Source organism: Malania oleifera, chromosome 3 (assembly GCF_029873635.1).
Source record: "Malania oleifera isolate guangnan ecotype guangnan chromosome 3, ASM2987363v1, whole genome shotgun sequence".
Taxonomy (NCBI): Eukaryota; Viridiplantae; Streptophyta; class Magnoliopsida; order Santalales; family Ximeniaceae; genus Malania; species Malania oleifera.
In genome coordinates this window covers 79288829-79309753 of record NC_080419.1, presented here as the reverse complement: position 1 = coordinate 79309753, position 20925 = coordinate 79288829, and the positions used below count along the sequence as shown (strand labels likewise).

The 20925-nt window shown below is 33.2% G+C and overlaps 1 protein-coding gene and 1 non-coding gene across 4 annotated transcripts; both read left to right on the top strand.

Annotated features, from left to right (window-relative positions):
* Nucleotides 1-162: 162 nt before the first annotated feature.
* LOC131151879 (probable beta-1,4-xylosyltransferase IRX9H) lies at nt 163-12646 on the top strand. 3 transcript variants are annotated; one of them, XR_009135791.1, is made up of 5 exons: nt 222-2269; nt 6576-6825; nt 7294-7496; nt 9403-9450; nt 12125-12646. XR_009135791.1 is itself a non-coding variant. In XM_058103340.1 (4 exons), the coding sequence occupies exons 1-3, from the start codon at nt 1356-1358 to the stop codon at nt 7462-7464; spliced, it is 1335 nt and encodes a 444-aa protein (XP_057959323.1). In that variant the 5' UTR covers nt 163-1355; the 3' UTR covers nt 7465-7496; nt 12125-12646. The 3 variants fall into 3 exon arrangements, 1 of the variants encoding a protein (XP_057959323.1); XR_009135792.1 differs by lacking the exon at nt 12125-12646 and adding an exon at nt 10571-12104 and having other exon boundaries at nt 224-2269; XM_058103340.1 differs by lacking the exon at nt 9403-9450 and having other exon boundaries at nt 163-2269.
* Nucleotides 12647-18146: 5500 nt separating this feature from the next.
* Nucleotides 18147-18228, top strand: TRNAS-CGA (transfer RNA serine (anticodon CGA)). The gene has a single exon. It is a non-coding gene; the product is annotated as a tRNA-Ser (tRNA).
* The last annotated feature ends 2697 nt before the right edge of the window (nt 18229-20925 follow it).

Sequence of the window (20925 nt, the reverse complement as noted above, 5' to 3'; positions counted from 1 at the left end):
TATCTTTTTCAGTTATTTCAAATATTTCAATTAACTTCTAATTTTTAAAACTTTTTGAAATATATATTTATATATATATATTACAGAAAGAGCAAACTATTTTCACAGTATAGCAGTCATCGATCAAAGTAAAAGGGGAGGATGGCAACCCTATCCCAACTTGGCGATCATCTTTCGGATCAACCGTAAAGATTTGTTCATGTGCTGGTGGGCCGCACGCCTATCGTCATCTTCCGAACCTTGGCCCTCACACAGAATCTGTCGAACCGCCAATCATCCAAGCACTTAATATACGCATTAAGATCCAGGAAAACAAAAATGAAAAAGCACCGAGAAAAATGATTCCGATTCCTCTTCACTCGTGGTCGGGACGGGCACTTCGCTGTTCCGCGGCTGCTTTTTCGAACACTTGCAGAGATTCGGATGATCTCTTTCTAGTTTATTAAGTAAACTCCATTTGACTCCCAAGCGATCTTAAAATTTCGCTTGTAAAAGACGCATTAAGATCCGAAATGCGCAATACTCTGCAGAGCTCAAACAGAGCGTAGTTCGTCGGTTCTCTCTATTTGGCGGCGATCAGTTTGGAATATCGGCGACCCACTCTTCTTTGGAGGGTAATGCGTCGACCAATATCATGTGAGTGCAAGTTTCGAGTGATTTTGGCATCTAAGGTCGTTGTTTTGGGGGTTCTGAACTGACGATTTCGTCGTTTTTTGTGTGATTGATTGGGTTGTTTGGCTTTTAGCTCTTGTTTATAGATCAAAACCTCAGCGTTAGTTCATAGATTTTTATGACATTGATGAAACTGAGAGAGGAAGAGAGTTGTCTTTTAAGGCGGGCTTTTGGTAATTTTGTTTGTAAACGTGTTTGTGAGGAGAACTTTGGAAGGAATCGGAGATTTGAATGCTGGGTCAGGTTGAACTTGGGTTAGAAATGTCTCGGTTGGGTGATAGGTCATCGTCAGCGACAGTGATTTAGAAACGTGATTTAGAAACGGGACGCTTTTGATGATTGATTTGGAAAGTTTCGTTACCTTTGAGGTGTTCGCAATGCGGCGTTTAATTTTTCATTTTTGTTCTTGTGTTCTAATCGCTCAACTTTTGGGTGTTGATTTATTGTCATTGAGTATTTTTATTGTGAAGTTTAACTTATAATGGTAGTGCAGTGTTGTAGAGTATTTGCTTAGATGAAGTGTTAATAATATGTATCCTGGTGAACTTATAATTGGCTGTTCTAGTGGCCAGGAGGATGAGGCCATGACCAATATGGATGATTTCTGTGGTAATTACGATAGTGTATATTTCTTGTAGAAAAGTAGGGTTTAGAGGAAGTTAAACCAAGTTGGCTTTGTGGTAATGGCGTCTATAAGGAGAACCTTGTCTCCAGTGCCTCGAGCTGGAGCTTTACTAAATGGGGAGGCCTGTTCGGTTGCTTCTCCTTTGTCCAAGTCTTCATCATGCACTCAAATCTCCACACAATCTGGTGGGGTGTCCTCGCCTCTGTTCGATGCATCAGAATGCTATTCGGCCTGGTATAAACTTCAAGCCTTAATTTTTTGTCTTTCCTTACAAAGGTCTTCTCGGCCACCAGAGAGGTCAAAAGCAAGGGGGCAGGTTTGGAGGAGGTCTCTTTTTCACTTCTTCATTTGTTTTATGGTTGGGATTTTCATTGGATTGACCCCAATTGTCTCAATGAATTTATCCATGAATCTTATGTCTAAACATCAAGCCTTCTCCTTTGAAATGATTCCCCCCATTGGGAAATTTGAGTCATATGGTGTTGTATCAAGAAACAAGACATCGTCTGTTGAAAGTCAAGGCATAAATAATACTGCCACATCAAATCCAAGAGCAAAGAAGAATGTGACTTCTGATGATACCCGTGCTACTCTATCACTCAATCAAAATTCAAGTTTGGTGCTTCACAGGCTTTTGATCATTGTGACCGCAACGCATGTTCGACCACTTCAAGCCTATTATTTAAATCGTTTGGCTCACACATTGAAGCTGGTTCCACCACCCCTGTTATGGATTGCTGTGGAGATGACCTCCCAATCTGCTGAAACAGCTGACATCTTGAGGAGAAGTGGTGTTATGTACCGGCATCTTGTGTGCAATAAGAATTTAACTGACATCAAAGGCAGAAGCATCCACCAAAGAAATGTGGCACTGTCTCACATTCAAACACACCATCTTGATGGAGTTGTCTACTTTGCTGATGATGATAACATCTACTCTCTTGATATTTTTGAGGAAATGAGGCAAATCAGGTACTTGTGTCTACATGCCCCCTGCATCTTCCTTTCAAAAAAAAAAAATGTGAGAAGAAGAAGAAGATAACAATTTCAAAGTCTCAATTATTTTTGTGTTATAAATTAAGTGTCTATGTCTTCTCGTTTGACCAGAACTCTACCTGTCTTTAAATTTAATGATATAATTACAATGTTTTAAAATTCCTGATTTAATTCTATATTGGCTGGTTTTGTTAAGTCCACAATATGTGTTGGGCATCGTACGCAATTAGTTGCATGCATGAGCATGAGTACACCTCTGCCCCTGTCCTCCCCTCCCACAATCACTTCCACACCCACACCCACAAAAAATACAAAATGCAAAGTGGTGGGGTTGCTAGTTGGTGCTGGAAAACATTTTTTTTTTTACAGGCACACTTACATGCTCTGTTTCCTATTAAATTAAATCAATTAAGATATAAAATAACAAGGTTCAATTAGTTTCATAATAATTCAGTTAAAAGGGCAAAAAGGCCTGCATAATGAAAGAAGGCCTATGAGGCACGATCAGATTCATCAGAAGAGTGGTGCATAAAATGTGGTTTGTTGACAGTAAGATCAGTTCTCCCTACATTAGAATTATGAGAAGGTATGATTTTCTTGTAGACTCTAGAGTGCTCTGAATTTTGTCATAATAGTTTGGAACTTTTGATACTCCATTTTTGTAAAATGCTTGGATTAAATGAGGACTAATTCATCTAGTTTCTCACTGTTACTTGTGGCCGAAATTGTCATTTAGATTTTAGTTCCTTCAATGCCCTTACTAGGCATTTGGTTTGGGAAATCACATGTCTTGGAAGTTGGAATCCTATATCTGGGAGGAGGATGCCATTCCAGTGGGAATCCTGACACAAAGAAATAGATGGGAATGTTTTGTGGGTATAATGAGTTTATAGGGTGTCCTAGATGCCCACCAAAAGGATTCTAGAATGAGCCAATCATACGTATTAAGAATCCCCAACTAATGTTTCGGGGATTCCTTAAATCAAGTGACTAGTCAGTGTCTTGGAGGATTCAATATTTCTACCCTTTTGCAAAACAGACACAAAATTATTTCTAGCTTTATTGTTGACTTGTCTGTTTTTTGTTGTCACCTGCAGAAAGAAATTTCATAATATTGTAAAAGAATGCCTGCCCAGCGCGTGCTGTATCCCCATATATGCTAGTGAGTGCTTGTGGGTTTTTTTAGGGGTGTTGGGGGTGGGCAGTGGAGTGGAGGGTTTAGAATCAGTGAATGGGAAGGCTTCATATAATCAAAGGTCCACTATTCTATAAAAGTCAAAGGCTCTGTGCTGCTGGAGGAGAAATAAAAAATGGCCGAAGTACACTTTCCACCCCTATATTTTGGTCTTGTTTTAATGGACCCCTAATACTTTGAATTGTTTCGATAAACTTTTAAGTATGCTTTTGTGTTCCCCTAGTCTATCAGTCTCCATTGATAGGCAATGAGCATATAAGTACTAAATTTGTTCTTAATTTGTGAGATCAATGGATTTTTTTGTCCGATAAGCTATAGCTTTTAGCAGGTGCTTGTTAATAAATTTGTCAAGGTTAAGGGTTCCAATCCCAGCTCCAGCAGGCAGCTGTTGGAGGGGAGATTGCTGGCCAAGGTGCAATAACAATCTGTCTGCATGGCAGAAGCAGGGGTGTGGTTCTGCTGTAAACCATAAGAGATTTTAGTAGTTCTGTTATTGTAATCTATAGCTTTTAGTGCAGCAGTAGGTGATTCGTCCCACAATAATATTACCAAAACACCCTTGCATCATGATCTTATTCTATTCAAATGGCTGGTTTATCTCACTAATCAAGAATTGAGAAAACTGAGATAAAATACAGGGCAAAAATGTGAGTTTATCTCACAAATTGAGGAAGATTTTGTTATATGATCTTTTTTTTTTTTAACAAAGAATGCAAAAGGGGAGCATTGAAATGGGCAAAAGATTTCCAATAGTGGCATTTAAACAAATTAGTTAGTTCAGGAAGGAGATTGAAACAATTGATCGTTTAGGAGCACATTGAAACTAGGCCACAACTTTGGGGGAGAAATTGTGTTTACTGTTAAAAATTGAAATTATTGGGTCGCCAGTAGAATTGGAATAAGAATACAAAGTAATGGTTTGATTGGTATGTCAATAATTTCCTGGAATGCAGTAGTCATGGACCTCATGGTGCATGTGTGGGGACAGGGTACAACACTTATGTGCCTATTGTCATTTAGAATGGATGGGTAATTTTGAAATGACTCCTATGTGTTTATTGTGGCATTTGAAATAAGTTATTTTTTTTTGCATATTTGTGTAGGATCATATAGATTTCCTTAAATGAGTTTGTTTTAACTTCTTTCTCTGCCTTATGTAGTGATAGATTTATGCTCTATAAGGACTCCATTTTAGTGTTTTGATTATCATGAATGGTTATAAAACTTAGGGCCAAAGACATTGACATCCCTTGAGTTTACACTCTTCTAGGCTTGTATTTTTGCCAAATGTTAAGGGATGTCTGCATCTTTTCGACAAGCTTGAGGGAGGTTTGTGGAATTTCCAAAGCTTCATGAGAGGTCTGTATACTTTTGCCAAGCCTACAAGTTCGTGGAATTTTTGAAATCTTAGGGGAGGTCTACGCCTTTTTGCTAGATCCGAGGAGGGGTGAGAGGTCAATATTTTTTTGCATAAAATTTAATTGGAATATTTTTCAATTAATTGTGATGGAAAGGGTTTGAAGAGGAGTTTACTTAGGTGGCTTTTGTTAGTTTTTTTTTTTTCAAACTTTCTTTGTTCTTTGGATTTTTTTCTCCTTCTTTCTCTGTGCTTTGGATTTATTTCATTTTTAGTTTTCTTTTGTGAGTATTTCTTGTCCGCCATTTTTTGTAATTCTTTATTTTCTCTCTTATTACATTTTTATTATCTTAAAAAATAAAAAATAAAAAATAATTGGAATGATTCCATTTCCATATGGAAACGGAAACCATGTCTTGGTAAATAAAGCTATTTTAATTAATTTTTTTGATTGTTAATTCTATTAGTTTACCTAAGAAAAATATAAATTAGGCTTTTTCTTTTTTCATATATAATATACTATTTAAGTAATTTGCACAACATTGTATCTATGCATACTTGAAGTACGTGAGCTATTCACTTGTTATCGTTTAATTCTTCAAAGAGGTATATTTATCATTTAATTGTTTTCTTACTAGTTTCTTGAAAAAATGCTGAATCAGATATATGGCATATTTTTCTGGGAACTTGTCTGTTTTGGGTGCTAGCAATTTGCTCCCCAGACTTGTGGGGTTTGGTTTCTTTCAACGAATGTTTTGCAGAATTGGGATTCTTCACAAAATGTTGCCTCCATTTGGATCTTGGAAATAGTTAGACAAACTAAAGGGAAATATTAGAAGTACTTAAGTAATCCATTTCAAAGAAATTTTTAACATATTCCTTTTTATTTTTATTTTATTTTTATTTTTATCTTTGACATCTGCCCGGAGCCATAACATTTCTTAAACATTCAGAAATGTGGATCTTTTTATGTTTTTGTAACCATTAGGTAAAACTTCCCTTCACAGTTTTGTTGTTCATTCAATTTTCCTCATTCATTCTGCTAGTGTTTGTGGGTTGATTTCCTTTACTTTTCCCACCTATACAGTTTTTATGTTCCTCATCCAAAATGACTTTTTCCATCGCTTTGCTTCCAGCTTCTAGTTCTTATTTCATGTTTTGTACTGTTTCATTAACAAGTGGTTAGGTTATACATGTATTCTTAAAATTGAGACTGGTTGCCTTCATATGTATCAGAATCTGAGGTTCTATGACCTACTTTTAATTGGTATTATTCTTCGATCGTAACAATGTTTTTTTTTTGGGGGGGGGGGGGGGGGGGGTGGGTAGCCCTGAATACTCTTTTGATGGTTGAAAACTTCTGTGTCAGAAAAATAGAAAATAAAGTACCTCTTGCCCCAACATAAGACTTTTTTAGCTGACATTATGGGGTAACCCCTCCTACATCTGTGCCACTTACATATTTTCCCCCTTCTGATATATTTTCTGATTTTATAATCCTTTTCACTGAAAATTAAGGGATGGGAACATCATCCAGTGAGGCTTTTGGTACCTTGAATAATTCCTATGCATCCACTCTTATTAAAATGGTTATTAGTTATGTATATAACAATGATTGGATGGATCATATGTTTCTTAAATCTACATATATGCTTGTTGCCATTATTATTTTCTTCAGGACTCAAATGTTTTTTTTGTCATGACTAACTGTTATTCTATTTGGCTTGCAGGCGGTTTGGGACATGGATGGTGCCAAAGATGATGGAGAGCAAAGGCAAAGTTATCCTGGAGGGTCCCATTTGTAATGGGACTCAAGTCATTGGATGGCACACAGATGAAATGACAAGAAAATTTCGAAGATTCCATGCAGATATTTCAGGTTTTGCTTTCAATAGTACAATCCTCTGGGATCCAAAGAGATGGCATCGACCTACTCTTGAAGCTATCAGGCAGCTTGACACAGTGAAGGAAAGCTTCCAAGTTAGTTTTTCTTGGTTCATGACTAGCTGCTACTTCCATTTCTTATGGTAGTAAACCATGTTGTACTATCAATTGCTGCTGCTGTCATTTCATCAAAGCAACACTAAATTCATAACGTTGTGCTCTGCCAAATTTCATGATCAAATGAAACCACATAGAAATTTTGCTCTGCTCAGATAAAAATATGGGTGCCCCTGGTCACAAGGCTTCTTGCTTTGCAAGGGTAGGCAGAGGGTCATCACAGTGTACGCAGTCTGTACCCCTGCTTTTATGCTGTGAGGCTGTTTCTTGGACTCGAACCCATGACCAAACCGGTCACAAAGGAGCAACCTCACTGTTGACCCAAGGCCCACCATCATGCTTAGCTAAAAATATGAAATGACTAAAAAAATAAATAAAACAACTAAAAATGTGCAAGGAGAAGAAATGGAACTTTTGGTGATTAACCTCATTGATCTGCATTTTCAGGTTAGCACTTTTATTGAGCAAGTTGTGGAGGATGAAAGCCAGATGGAAGGCTTGCTGCAGGACTGCTCAAGAATCATGGTTTGGCATGTTCATCTAGAGTCAGCTTATTCCTTCTACCCTCCCGAATGGTACATGAAGAGTAATCTTGATGTCATTTCTCCTCTTGCCTGAAATTCTTCTTGAGTTCATTTGTAGTAGTGAAGGTAAGTGCATTTTTGTTGGGGATTGGTTTTGCTTCAACTTGTGATTTATTATCTAATAAATTGTTTTTTTAAATGAAAAATTGTAATTATGGGTTCCCAAACGTTGCATGGAATGAACCCCCTCACAAGGTAGCTCAATTGTAAGGCCAGGTCAAGTGTGAGCCTTCAAACATGGGGATATTTATTCAATTTCCTGCAATATCAAACCTAGTATTTTATATGGATGCTTGAGGTAGGGTTTTTAAACTAGGTACCCAAAGGGAAAAAACTTTAGTATCCTCAAGGTATGTGATTCTGCTCAATAAAACAACTCTATATAAGATTGTGGGGGATCATACAATTTAGGCAAAGTATTATTTTATTAGATGATGACGCATGTTCTGGGAACATCTAATTCCCACCTCGACAGGAAAAAGATTAGGTCTTCACATGTACCTAGGGCCTTCCATATATATATTTAAATATATGGTCAAAGAATTTTGTATGGAATGAAATGGTCAATCTCTAGTCCTTTTCCATGTTGTAAATTGTGCACTCATCATCATAATAGTGAATACTAGGTAGAAAGCTTTGCTAAGGTGTCACACACACGCACATGCATATATATGGTTTTATCTATGTTTGTGTTTTCTTATTTGTTAAGTTTTCTAAAAGGATGTTCTCTCTCTCTCTCTCTCTCTCTCTCTCTCTCTCTCATATTTCTTTTTTAAACCATTGGAGCTTACAGGTTACAGCTGTGGCATGAGCTTGACCTTTTAACTGAAAATGTTGAAGGCATTTCAGATGTGGAAATGGAAAACGCACATTATTTTATTTTATTTTTACAAAAATATTGCCTTACTCTTTAGCTTTCCAATATTTACATAAAAAGTTAGAAAGCAATAAATATATATATTCCAACTTTTTTTCTACAAATTTAGAATACTTAAAAGCAAGATGGCATTTTGTAATATTTGGCAGACTGACAAAATATAAGACTATTTTTGAGAAGTAACGAGGGCTTTAAGTTTTTACACTTTTATAGGTTAGATTTGGTTAGTGAAATGTTTATTTTTTAAAATAGAATATTCGCAATATAAAGATTTGATAGCTTATGAGACAAAATGTGTTAATACAATAAAGGAAATGATAATGCAGAAATTTTAGTAATATATAATATGGAAAGGATAAGGAATGGTTATTACCAAATACCAAGTTTTATTATGAGAAACGTTTGTTCCTATTTTATACCATGTTAAGTAGAATAACACACGCTTTTGCATAAGTGACTTTCTTGTAAATTATTATATCCTATACAATTTCTATCACATTTCCATCTTATTTCATTCTATTCTTATGAAGGGACACTATGAGAAACTTTCATAAGTCCATATTGCGTGCACACCACTTGCCATGTATTGAATGTGGGGGGGGCTCTACTAGCCCTTTCTTACTCTAGGCTTAAATTTCCTCGTAAGCTTTTAAACAAAATTCTCACTAATGCTCAATTTATCAAATTCTTGTTAAAGCTATATTTTATGTTTTTAGTTTGCTGATTTTATGTCTTATTCAATAATCAATTTTTTTTTTGTTGCAATTCATTACTAGATTAATTCTAGTTTTTCAAATATCAATTTTCTGCTTAGAAGATTAATTTTGGGCTTTCAATTTTAGTTTTATGCAATTCATTTCAAAATTAATTTTGTTTCTCAATTTTTAGTTATGTTTTTGCAATTCATTACCAAATTAATTTTGGAATTGTGAGCTTGCATTATATGTGGGTAGTAGTATAATACATGCATTCGGTTTTTTTTTTTTTTTCACACTATAAGACAAGATTTATGTGCTCCTCTCAATTTTCCTAAGGCACTCCCTCAAACTGCCAAACTGATTGGGTTTAGTTAATAATCATTGATTAAATGTGCAGCTTATTGAGGAGGCTATGGCTGTTGAATCTTGGAGACCAAGCATTAGAGTAAGTACTATATATAGAAGTGATGAGTTTCAGTTTTACTAGAACAATTTTTGTTGTGCTTCAAAATTTTTTTTTCTTGAGTCTTGCAAACTTTCTTAGTTTGTTTTTTTGCTTTTTCCCTCTTTTCTTGTAAGTGTTACTTGTGCTTACTTTGTGTCATTGTGCTCAGTTAAAGAATTTCTAACTCAACTCTCCACATTATTTGGGCAAGACAGTTTTTTTGGCAATTCATTACCAAATTGACTATGGGTTTTGTGAGTTAGCATTACATGTAGGCAGCAGTTTAAACAAGTGTGTCTGCCTTATTTTTCACACTATCAGATAATATTTATGTGCTCCTTGTAGTTGTCCTAAGACTCCCTCAAACTAGCATGCTCATTGGGTTAATAATCCTGATTAAGTGTGCAACTTATTAAGGAGGCTAGTACTGTTGTACCTGGAGACCAAGCATCAGAGTTCCTATTTAACTAGCAGCACTGATGAATTTTTGTTTTAAGCTAACATATTTTTTTTGTGCTTCAATCGATTTTGTATTTCAATTCTTGTGAACTTTCATATTTTTTAAGTTTTTTTTTTCTCCTTTCTTGCAAGTGTTACTTGTGCTTGCTTTGTGTCATTTGTGCTGAATTAAAGAATTTTGCTAAGACAAGTCAACACATAGTCTATGGGAGGCAGTGTTTTTGCAATTCATTATGAAATTAACTATGGGTGTAATTGTGAGCTAGCATTAGATTTGGGCAGTAGTATAAATAAGTGTGTTCTGCCTTATTTTTCACACACAAGCAGACTATTTTTATGTGCTTTCTCTCTCAGTTTTCCTAAAACTCACCCTCAAACTAGCAAGCTGATTGGGTTTGGTTAATAATCTTTGATTAAGTCTGCAGCTTATCAAGGAGGCTACTATTGTTGAATCCTATAGACCAAGCGTCGAAGTACCTCCTGTAGCGGTGATAAATTTCAATTTTAGGAAAATGTTTTTTGTTGTGCTTCAATCGGTTTTGTACTTCAAGTGTTAATAAACTTTCTGAGTTTATTTATTTGTTTTTAATTTTATTTTATTTGTACTTCAATTTTAGAATTTTTATAGCACAAGTCTCCTTATTTTATTGGGGCGACACAGACCTAAACTGACTAGGTCAATGGGACACCACTAATGCAATGTCAAACCTCTGAAGGCTTTGACTAATAATTCTCTGGAAACCAGTCCACTCTTTGCCTTAGCAACAATATTTGCTTTTTCTTTTTGTTTTGGATATGCTGGGTTTCCTGGGCTTGCGCGCCAAACTAATCCAACACCTACGCCAGTTGTGCCCTTAGCCAACACGTAGGAGGTAAATCGCAGATATACGCTGCAAGCAGCAGAGTTTGAACCCCAGACTTCACCTTTATTGTCATTTATGTGTCATCATTATGGTCCATCATTTCCTAGGTCCAACTTCATTTACAGAGTTCATTTGTGAGTCAAGTTCTAAAGTTCATTATAAGGTTTTTAAGTTTAGAGAAGTTAGAGATTGATGTGGTCAAGAATCATCATTTTCCTAATGTGCAGTTCAGTTCTTGGGTTGGTTTGTCTTGCTAGTCATTGTTTCATTTTGGATTATTAAATGTGCCCTGCACATTATTCCTTTTCTGTTTTAAAGCCAATCAAGTCCATTAGTTTTGTTCTTGGATCTGTTTGCTAGAGTATTTTATTCAAGCTTCAATCATTAAATGTGGCTGAGGGCGGGCCTTGGATCAATGGAAAGGTTGCTCCTTTGCAACCGTTTGGTCATGAGTTTGAGTCCAAGGAAACAACCTCTCTACATAAAAATAGGGATCAGGATGTGTATATTGTGACGTCCCCTTACCCTTGTGAAGCAGGGAGCCTTATGGCCTGGGGAGGCCCTTTCTTAATCATTAAATGTGGCTGTCAAGCTATATTTCAAAGACCAATTATTCCAAAATGCCCAAAAAACTCTTTGTTATTGCTACTAGAGGGAAGACATTGGTTGATAAAATGAGTAATATGTTAGTAGAAACTTTTAAAGAAAGAGAAAATGACATTGAAAATATTCAAAATGAAGAATGACCGACTAAAAAAAGACTTATTTTTAGACAAGATGCGTGACAGGAAGCACGCCTAATTAGTTAATAATTGACAGTAGTTGCACAAATCTATTAGTTTAAAACAGTGGTGCAAAGAATGAAGCTTGAAGTGGTGTAACATCTTTGGTTTTATTGCATTCTTTGGTGCAATAAAGAAGAGGAAATGCCTGTGGTGATCCTTTTATCAATAGTAATATCTTATAAAGAGTTCATTTGGTATGATGTAGTACCAATGGACATGTCATATTCTACATAATCGTCCTCCCTAAAATAATAGAAGTGTTGTCCTTGATAAGCATGCCAACACTTACTCCTTATGTCAAAAATTGTGACAAGAACAAGAAAAGGCTAGTCTGAAAGCATGCAAAGGAAGTTGATGTGAAGAGCAAGGACAAGGAGGAGGCTTGGGCCTTTTGATATGTCAATGGCCTAATAAAGCTTACAAGTGCTTTTTTCACTGAAAGTCAACTTATAGTAGATGAAGCCTGTGGTATATTTACTTACACTAAATATATTATTAGCGGTATTACAACAAAAATGCAAGCTACGATACTAATGTTGACCCCATTCCCATGAATGGTTGTCGCAGCAAAGAAGGGTCTTTGCTTTTTGATGATAGCATATTGTACAAGACATTAATGGGGCAGTTGCTACAAGTGAAGCCAAATCAAAAGTGAGATAGCAACATAAACAAGTTTCAGAGGTCAAGAACGCTGAATATGTGCAAGATGTTCAACGAGCTCAAGGGAAATCAGCAGACATGGACCAAAATGAATTTGTTAATCTCATTGCAAGTTTAGAAAGGATGGAGTGAGAATTTGGGTTGTGGAATTGCAGTCACAAAGATGTGGTCGTAATGGTGAAAACATTCAAAATGATTATGTACAAAGGAGAAGATGTGGCTAGAGGCTGATAAGGAAAAAAATTTCCTCAATTTTATACTTTTGGTGATACAAAAATGACAACCCAACCATTGTAACTCTTAGATTGGCAAATGGGAGCTTATGTCAAGTGTTGTAGTGCTAAACCTTTCAAGTCGCATTTAAAAGTCTATATTAGTCAATTCATTCTTTTTTTCATTAGTTATTATAGTATTTGTTGAGTATTGTTATATACGTGTCATAATTATGGTTAAGCCAAATTGTGTCATTTCCTAAATCTAACTTTATTTACAAAGCTCATTAATGAGCCTATCCAAAGTGTATTTATGAGATTTTTAAGAAAATTATATGGGGATCTTGTCCTCCATGTGTCCATGTGTTTGTATTTTAAATGTTAGACATATAGCAAATTGATTTTATATTCATTGACATAAGAGGGGGATCTATTTTTAATAAGTGTATAATTTAAGAAATGGGTACATAGACACGTGAAGGGAGAGGTTTTTTTGTATAATTTTGTCTACACATTTAATTTGTATTTAAGGCAAATTGTGATCAAAATGGCAGCCATCAATAATCCATTTTGTATAAAATCCCTTCTAGAAATTCTATTCTCTTTCTCTCTCTCTCTCTCTCTCTCTCTCTCTCTCTCTCATGCACGCATACATTTGTTTAGGGTTTTTTTTTTCTAAACTTTTCAAAGTCTCTTTAGGTTAAAGATTTTGTTTGGAAAAAAAAGAAAGAAAGAAAAGGAAAATAAGATAATTTTTTTCTTATATTTTCTATTTATATTAAATATTATTGAAAATAAAAATTTATTCTAATATGATTAAAATTTAAGAAAAATTGAATCTTAATGATGTGTAAAATTAATTTTTTTTTTTTTTACTTATTGGTTTCATATGTTTTTAATTTCTTTCTCATTTTCTTTGATACCAAATATAAAAAGTTAATTACTTAAAAATTTCTTTTCCTTTTTCCAATGTTTCAAAATTTCAAATAAGATTTTAAGGATTTTTTTTTTTTTTAAAAATGACAATTTTTATAAGACTACTATTTGACCTAGCAAAACGGACAAAATTTCGTTAATCCAAACCAAGTTTGACCTGCTTAAATTGATTAGCACATTAAATGAGTTGGATATAGTATAAAATTTTTTATCTGCCTCTAAACCAATCAATTGATAGATTTCGCATTTTATCGGATGGATATTTGTCTATCCATTAGTTCCTAATGCAAAAAATTATAGATAATTTCATATATATATATATATAGCTTATTAAGCATCGGCATAGAGCCAATTGACGAAAACCCAATTCCACAATCCCAACTATCGTATAGCAATATGCACCTTTGGGTTTGCCCCACACCCCCATTAAAACTTAAACTCAAATGCCCAATTTTAGTGATTAAAACAAAGGCCTTAAATAAAAAAAATTATAATTTTGTGATTGTTTACTAAAGTTTAACAATGATTAAATTATAATTTAAAAAATAATTTTATTTATTATGTTACGAAATAAATTGTTCATAGAATGTTAAAAAAAATTAGACTTAGAATGAGAATGAGGGATTATCTATCTGTCATGAATTATTCGATCCAAACCTTCTTAAACTCACCACTTAATTGAATCGGATATGGATTATAATTTCTTTTCTTGATAATTCATTGAAGATTATTCAAGTGGATGTGGCTCGATTTCAGGCATACACTGTGGATCATCAACATGTCACCATGCATGCATGCTCTTAAATTCTTAATCAAGTGCACGAGAAAGACTTGAAAGGAGTAGTCTCTTAAATTCTTCAAAATAACAATTGTTTGCCATGCTGAAAATATTGAAGGTAAATTTTTGATGAAGAAAACGTATGGTAATTATGATGAATAATATGGAAAAATATAAAGATAAGGAAAGCAACAAAACACACGGATTTAACGTGATTCAGTTGAATGCCTATTTACACGGGAGCGAGCCGTGGTTGAATTTCATTATCTTAAAAAGTAGAGGTATATCATGTATATTTATAATAACCCTAGTCGTACAGAGGTATTAGAAAATTTCAAATATATATATATACATGCACTTTTGTAAATCCACACATTCTTTTTTTGCCAAATTTTACTATATAACGCTCAGCCCAAAACTTTTGTTTCCTATTTTTATAAATTTGTTACTATAGGATGCCATGAGACAACTCTTCCTGTCATCCTAAGTAAGAAACTTATAAAGAAGGGTAATTATAGACACCTCATTTTATCCAAGACTTTATTTGAAAAGAAAAAAAAAAAAAAAACTTGGATTTTCAATTAGTGCAATCAAAAAATAAGATAATAATAATAATAATACATTGAAAAAAAAAAAAGGTAGCTCCAAGGGGCCCTATATTCTGATGTACATGTACACACAAAAAGGGAGAGTTTTCAGTTAGTAATAGGTTAATGATGTAAATAAAATCAAATATAAAAATCAACCAAGCAATCACTGTTATTTACTTTAAAATTGATTGGTTTTTTTTCCTTTTTGCCTCTAGCTAGAGCTTCTCAAAAAAGAAATTGGAGAGGAGGGAAGGATTTCCTATATTAAGAAAAGAGAAACAAAAAGTAACATTTGGAATTGCCATGTGGAGAGAAAAGAAGAAAGGGAGTGATTCAAGCAAAATAGTGGCTGCTCACGCAAGATTATAAGATAGAAAATTGGGAAGGATTTTGGCAGAAGAAGATTATCAAAAAAAAAAAAGTGTAAAGGCTGCAGAAAGGAATTTAGGCAGCAAACAAGAGCTCAAGAGGTTAAGCACCTAAATGCTCTCTTTTATCTTAACTAAAGGATGAGTTTATTTGACTCTGATTGAGATTAATGTTGTAAATTAAGACTTGTTGAATGATTGGGCAGAATTCAAGATTAAATTAAATGGAATTTTGAACATTGAAGTTGGGTTTGATAGAAAAGGATTTTGTAATTTTGGTTTGCCCAAGTATGTATCTAATTGTTTAAATCAAAATCTCAAAATAGAATAAGCAAAATTCCTATAAGCCTAAGCTCTCACAGCCTAAACATAAGCCTATCCTTCAACTAAATCCCTTGCACCAATCACTATCTGCCATGTGGCAAGTGACAGCATGCTTGCGTCACCCTACCACGTGTCATCCTTCTGGATTTAAAAATAAATAAATAAATAAATTTGAGCTACTCATTGGCTACCACGGATGGCTAACACTTGGTGCCCATCACTGTTTTCCCGCCTCTGCTTCTATTCCCTAAATCGAGCTAATTCGAGTTGACCCAAGTCAACTCAAAGCTAACCATGGACCATGTTCAAACCGGTTTAACTTTCTCAATCGCTCTAGTTTTTATTTAATGTATTTTTAAATTCATTTTAATTCAAAAATAGGAAAATAATAAAAATCATAAAATAAAAATAAAAATTCTTTGAGTCATTTTTGACTCAAGGGATCTAAAAAACAAAATAAAAATACCAAAAACAAATAAAATGGAGAAATTTCTTTAAAAAACATAGTAAATTGTAGCAAAATCTTGAAAAATTCCAGAAAATCCTAGAACATTTTTTGAAAATTTGAGAATATTTTGAAGATCTTTTTTACTTGAATTTGGTGCATTTGTATGATCGTTTTGCATGTTTAATATTTGTATATATCATATTTTTTGTGTGTGTATGTGTGCATCCCAATAATAAAACAAAGAGTAAAGAGATGTTTCATATCTCACCTATAATAATAGTTCTCAAGGAGGTTTATCCAATAAGATCCTCTCATTCGGGGGTCTTATTAGACATTCCTAAATCACACTTGATTTTGTATTCTCTTTTAAAATGTCAATATTCATTGGATTATTTATGATGACTAAGGACCATCTAATTCAATTTGAGCTAATTCATAGTTAATCAGATATCATTCGTAGAATGGATATGTAAGGGGTGTTAATACCTTTTCATCACATAACTGCACTCTCAATCCCAACTTTGGTAAAATCAGATCAAAACTATTGGTTGTTTGGCATTAGGAATAGATTAGAGATTAGGTAAACTAACCGTACCTAAAAAAATAACAGGTTAATGGTGACTCCATCGTACCATCAATACTAATATATCACTCCTCAGTATTCCGAATCCTTTTCTGAGACGTTGCGACTAACGTAACTCCTAACTGTTGGACCACAAATGTACATGAGTTGGTACAATTCTTAGGAACAAAAGCACTCACTTGTTGAGTAGTTTTCCTTGCATATAAAAATTAAAATTTGAAAAACTTAACAATTAAATCTCTTTGGAATTCATCGATTCATTAAAAACCATTAAACTTGCCTTTAAGATCAAGGGTGCAAATTATAGGACTGCAAAAATGATGCATGTTTATGTTGTATGCAGAAAGCTTTCAAATAAAAGAGCAAATGTTGGCCTATCTTTTTCCACTCTATCATAGTTCATAAAAACATTTTGAGTTGACAGAATACTTAATAACAACATTTTATATTAGTGCACATAATATGTATATATTTAAATTTCACACATCACTTATATAGTGCATAAATTGGAGATTAGTCCATGTTTCCAATTAATATTCTATACTGAAATACTATTTTCTACAAATATAAACAAATAAATAGAAATTAAATTTTATTTTTAGAACTAAATAACAAATATCACTTCTACAATAAATATTAAAATCCAAAACAATTAACATACATGATGTTAAGCAACAAGAGAGAGAGAGAGAGAGAGAGAGAGAGAGAGATCATAAGTGCTAGATTACTACTTTATGTAGCTAAAAGTTTAAATTATTAGGTCGTGGGCCAACAATGTATATTAAACTTTAACACTCTTCGCATACCATGTTATCACTTTATCTAAAAACTTAAGCTCTTAGATAGTGGGTCAACAATGCATATCAAGCTTTAGCAATAAGGAAATAACATTGCCCTAATGCATCATAAGTAAATAACATTTAAGGATAATAAATTTTAATAATTAAAATTTATTCTTAAATTTATTGAAATCAAAATCCTAAAAAAATTTGTACCAATTGCAATTTAGGAAGATATTTAAACTTCTAAAAAAATTATTTGAGTTTTGGAAGGCTAGGAGGACATACCAATCTATTTTAATATTATAGCATAGAGAGGAATGTAGTTTGTTTAAAACTAAGATAAATTCATGAACTATAATTTTCCCTATTTGTCATTATTTTGATGTGATGACTATTATTTGAAAACACATACAATCAGGGAGTTTTAAAAAAAAAAAAAAAAATGACTTAAAATTATTTTGAATTTTTTTAATTAATAGTAGAGATAATTAGAAGTTATAAAAATAAATAATAAAAAAATAATTTATTAAATTACTCATATATCCATGATTTTAATAACTTTAAGTAGAGGATATTTTAAAAAAATATGATTACAAAAGAAATAATTTAAAATCATCTAAACTTTCTTTAATTATTAATGGTAAAGATTAGAAAACAAATATGAATTTATATGATTTGCTTGGTCTTGATTATGAATTAGGACCACGATTTTTTTTTTCTTTTTTGCAGAAGAAGAAAAATGAGGCTAAAGTAGAAAGAAAAAACTTCCAAAAAAATAATGTTTTCTTGAACAAAAAAAAAAAAAAAGTAATTTTTATACTTTCGGTGAAAACATGTTTTTCATCCTCAAATATAAATTTTATATGCAGAATTTGATATAAATTTAAGACGGTCGAGATGCACATGGCGTCGATATGTCCGAGTGGTTAAGGAGACAGACTCGAAATCTGTTGGGCTCTGCCTGCGCAGGTTCGAATCCTGCTGTCGACGTTCAATTTTTCGCCCACCCCCATCACGACAGTGGATAGTCCATCAACATTTTGTTGGAGATTTTTTTATTTAGTTAATTGTATAGTTTGTAAGTACTTAACTTCTCTTACGTATTTAAAAAAATATCCCCATTACTATTCACAAATATTTCAAAAATACCCATAATCACTAATTAATATTAATTTTTTTTAAAAAATACACTTACACCCACTAAACTATATCATTCATTACAATGCCTCCCTTCCTAAAATACTGAACGAGAGGTAGAGAAATAACAACTGTTACTTAAAATAATAAAAATACTTTAATATCTTTTGATTTTAATTTCACTCCATCTAGTTTGATAACAATTTTTAAACGGTAATAATTAAACAACATTCTTCTCCCTCCATATGCTTACTAATATATTTCTCTTCTTCAATATCTACATGCTCTAGAAAAGGGTCCTCATTTTTTTTTTTCCTTATTAATCTTTTTTGGCTTTCGGGACCTTAACATTAAGGATACTCCCTTTTTTGTTTAATGAAAGTTTTTGAGAAAAAAATACTCTTTTAATTGGAAACCACGCGAAGGGTATATAACAGAAAAAGCACTCTTCATGACCAAATGTTATTATATAATATTATAATAGAACATTTGCTGTGAAGTTTCTTATATCGTTTATATATAAACATATAAAATACAATTAAAAATTTATAAACCATAAATAATTATTTATTTTTTTATTAAGCTTAAATTGTTTCTTTTATTAAGTTGTTTCGATAGTAAAATGTAATTTCATTAGATATGTGAAACGCTATTTCATTGATATATGCTATACCACCCATGCAATGCAAATACAGTATAATTACACAGAATTAATTATTTAATTCCTCAAAATTTTATCTCTTTTTTCATTCCTACAGTTCAATTAATATTTTTATATGTTTTAACATGCATTTTTTTTAATCATTTGAACACAAAATAATTTTTTCTTTTTTCGCTTACATGCATCTTTGTCATACTCAGTAAAAAAATTTATTAACAAAAATATTTTGTCTGAAAACATTACCAACCATTCATATGGCATAAAAATTACAATAATACATTGGATTTAATATTGTTTGTTAACAGAAAATATTTTTTCACAGTTGTAAAGATAATTTTGGGTGGGAGGGCGGCGCGGGCGTCACCTTTAGAAGTTCAAGAGGGTTTTTGTAGTAAATGATATAGTTTTGGGGGTGTAAGTGTATTTTTTCCTTAATTTTAGTTATTTATTTTTAAAAAAAATTATTTAATTGCTAATTTATTTTGTTAAATTATATTTATGGGTAATAAATGATTATCATTCAAAATGTGTTCCCCATGGCTAGTAATTTTAAATTATTTTGAGATACTTACGTTGGTTCATTCTCTTGGCAGATTAATGGAAAGAAACTCACTTGAGAAACTGTAACCCTAACCCTATATATGAAGTTGGGAAGGGAGATGTCTGTCATGCGAACTGGTGAAGAACTATAATGCATCAAACAGTAGCTGCCCAAACAATTATGTTGGTGTTGTTCTGGGAGAACCTTTTGGTGGGGTGATCAGTGATGTTTCCAGTTTTGTGTGGAATTTTTTGGCCAAACAATTATGAATCTTATTTAAGTTTATTTTTTATATGATTTGATTATCTCTAGAAAATCATGGCCAAAGAAAATATTGGGTCATGGAGTTCAATGTGCATGTAGCTTTGTTCAGCATTTAATGGGATCTTGTGTAAAAAAATTTGTATCTTGTTTTAATGTAAAAAAAAAAAAATTATGTTATAATGTTATTGCCTCATCTTGCTTTTTTCTTTTAAAGATAATATTGTAACATAACTATATATAGTTTCTTCTCTCTCTCTCTCTCTTTAGTTCAAGCAAACAAGGAAAAATGGATTTCTTTGTGTTTTTCTCCCATTGAACCAACTAGTTTCTCTTCTTTTGTTAAATAAATTAAATTGTATTATTCCGGAATTGATTACCAAATGAATATACAGAGTATCATTATTTATATTAGTACATGAACTAACTCAACTAAAAACTAAATTAAGAATTGAATTAACAACTAATTAACAACTAATCTAACAATTAGCTAAACTAACTAACAGTATCTGTTAATACGCCCCCTCAAGATGGAGATGGTGAATAATGATTTAACATCTCCATCTTTGAGTAAAAAAATTTTCCATTGATGAGAAGCATGAGAGTAGCAAAGAAGGCAACAACGACGGAGATGATCCGGAGAAGATGCCGATGCATAGAGCAGCGAGACGTGCCAGCGAAGACGAAAATTGTTATGAAGTGAAGACCAAAAAACGAAGGAAAATCCTATAAAAAATCTGCTTCAAAAAATCAAGAAACTTCAAGAGATCAACTGTCTCTGAGAATGAGTGATGAAACACGGCATAGCTGAAGCAAGAATGGTTGACCAACAGATCAGACCCAATATGAGTGAGTTGGAGACGAGATGGACACAACGACATGGACTAGCAGATCAAACCAGAGATGAGAGTGGAGAGCTGCGAAGTCACTCTAAAGTGCGAAGCTCCTGACGGGCAATCACTACAACTAAAAACAAATCAAAGATAACAGAGATATACCGAGCCGCATTCTAACACGAGCGCCAGAATAAGGACACCAAAGCCGAAGAAGCAGTCGGAAAGCCTGAGGTCGCAAGAGAATCTTGACA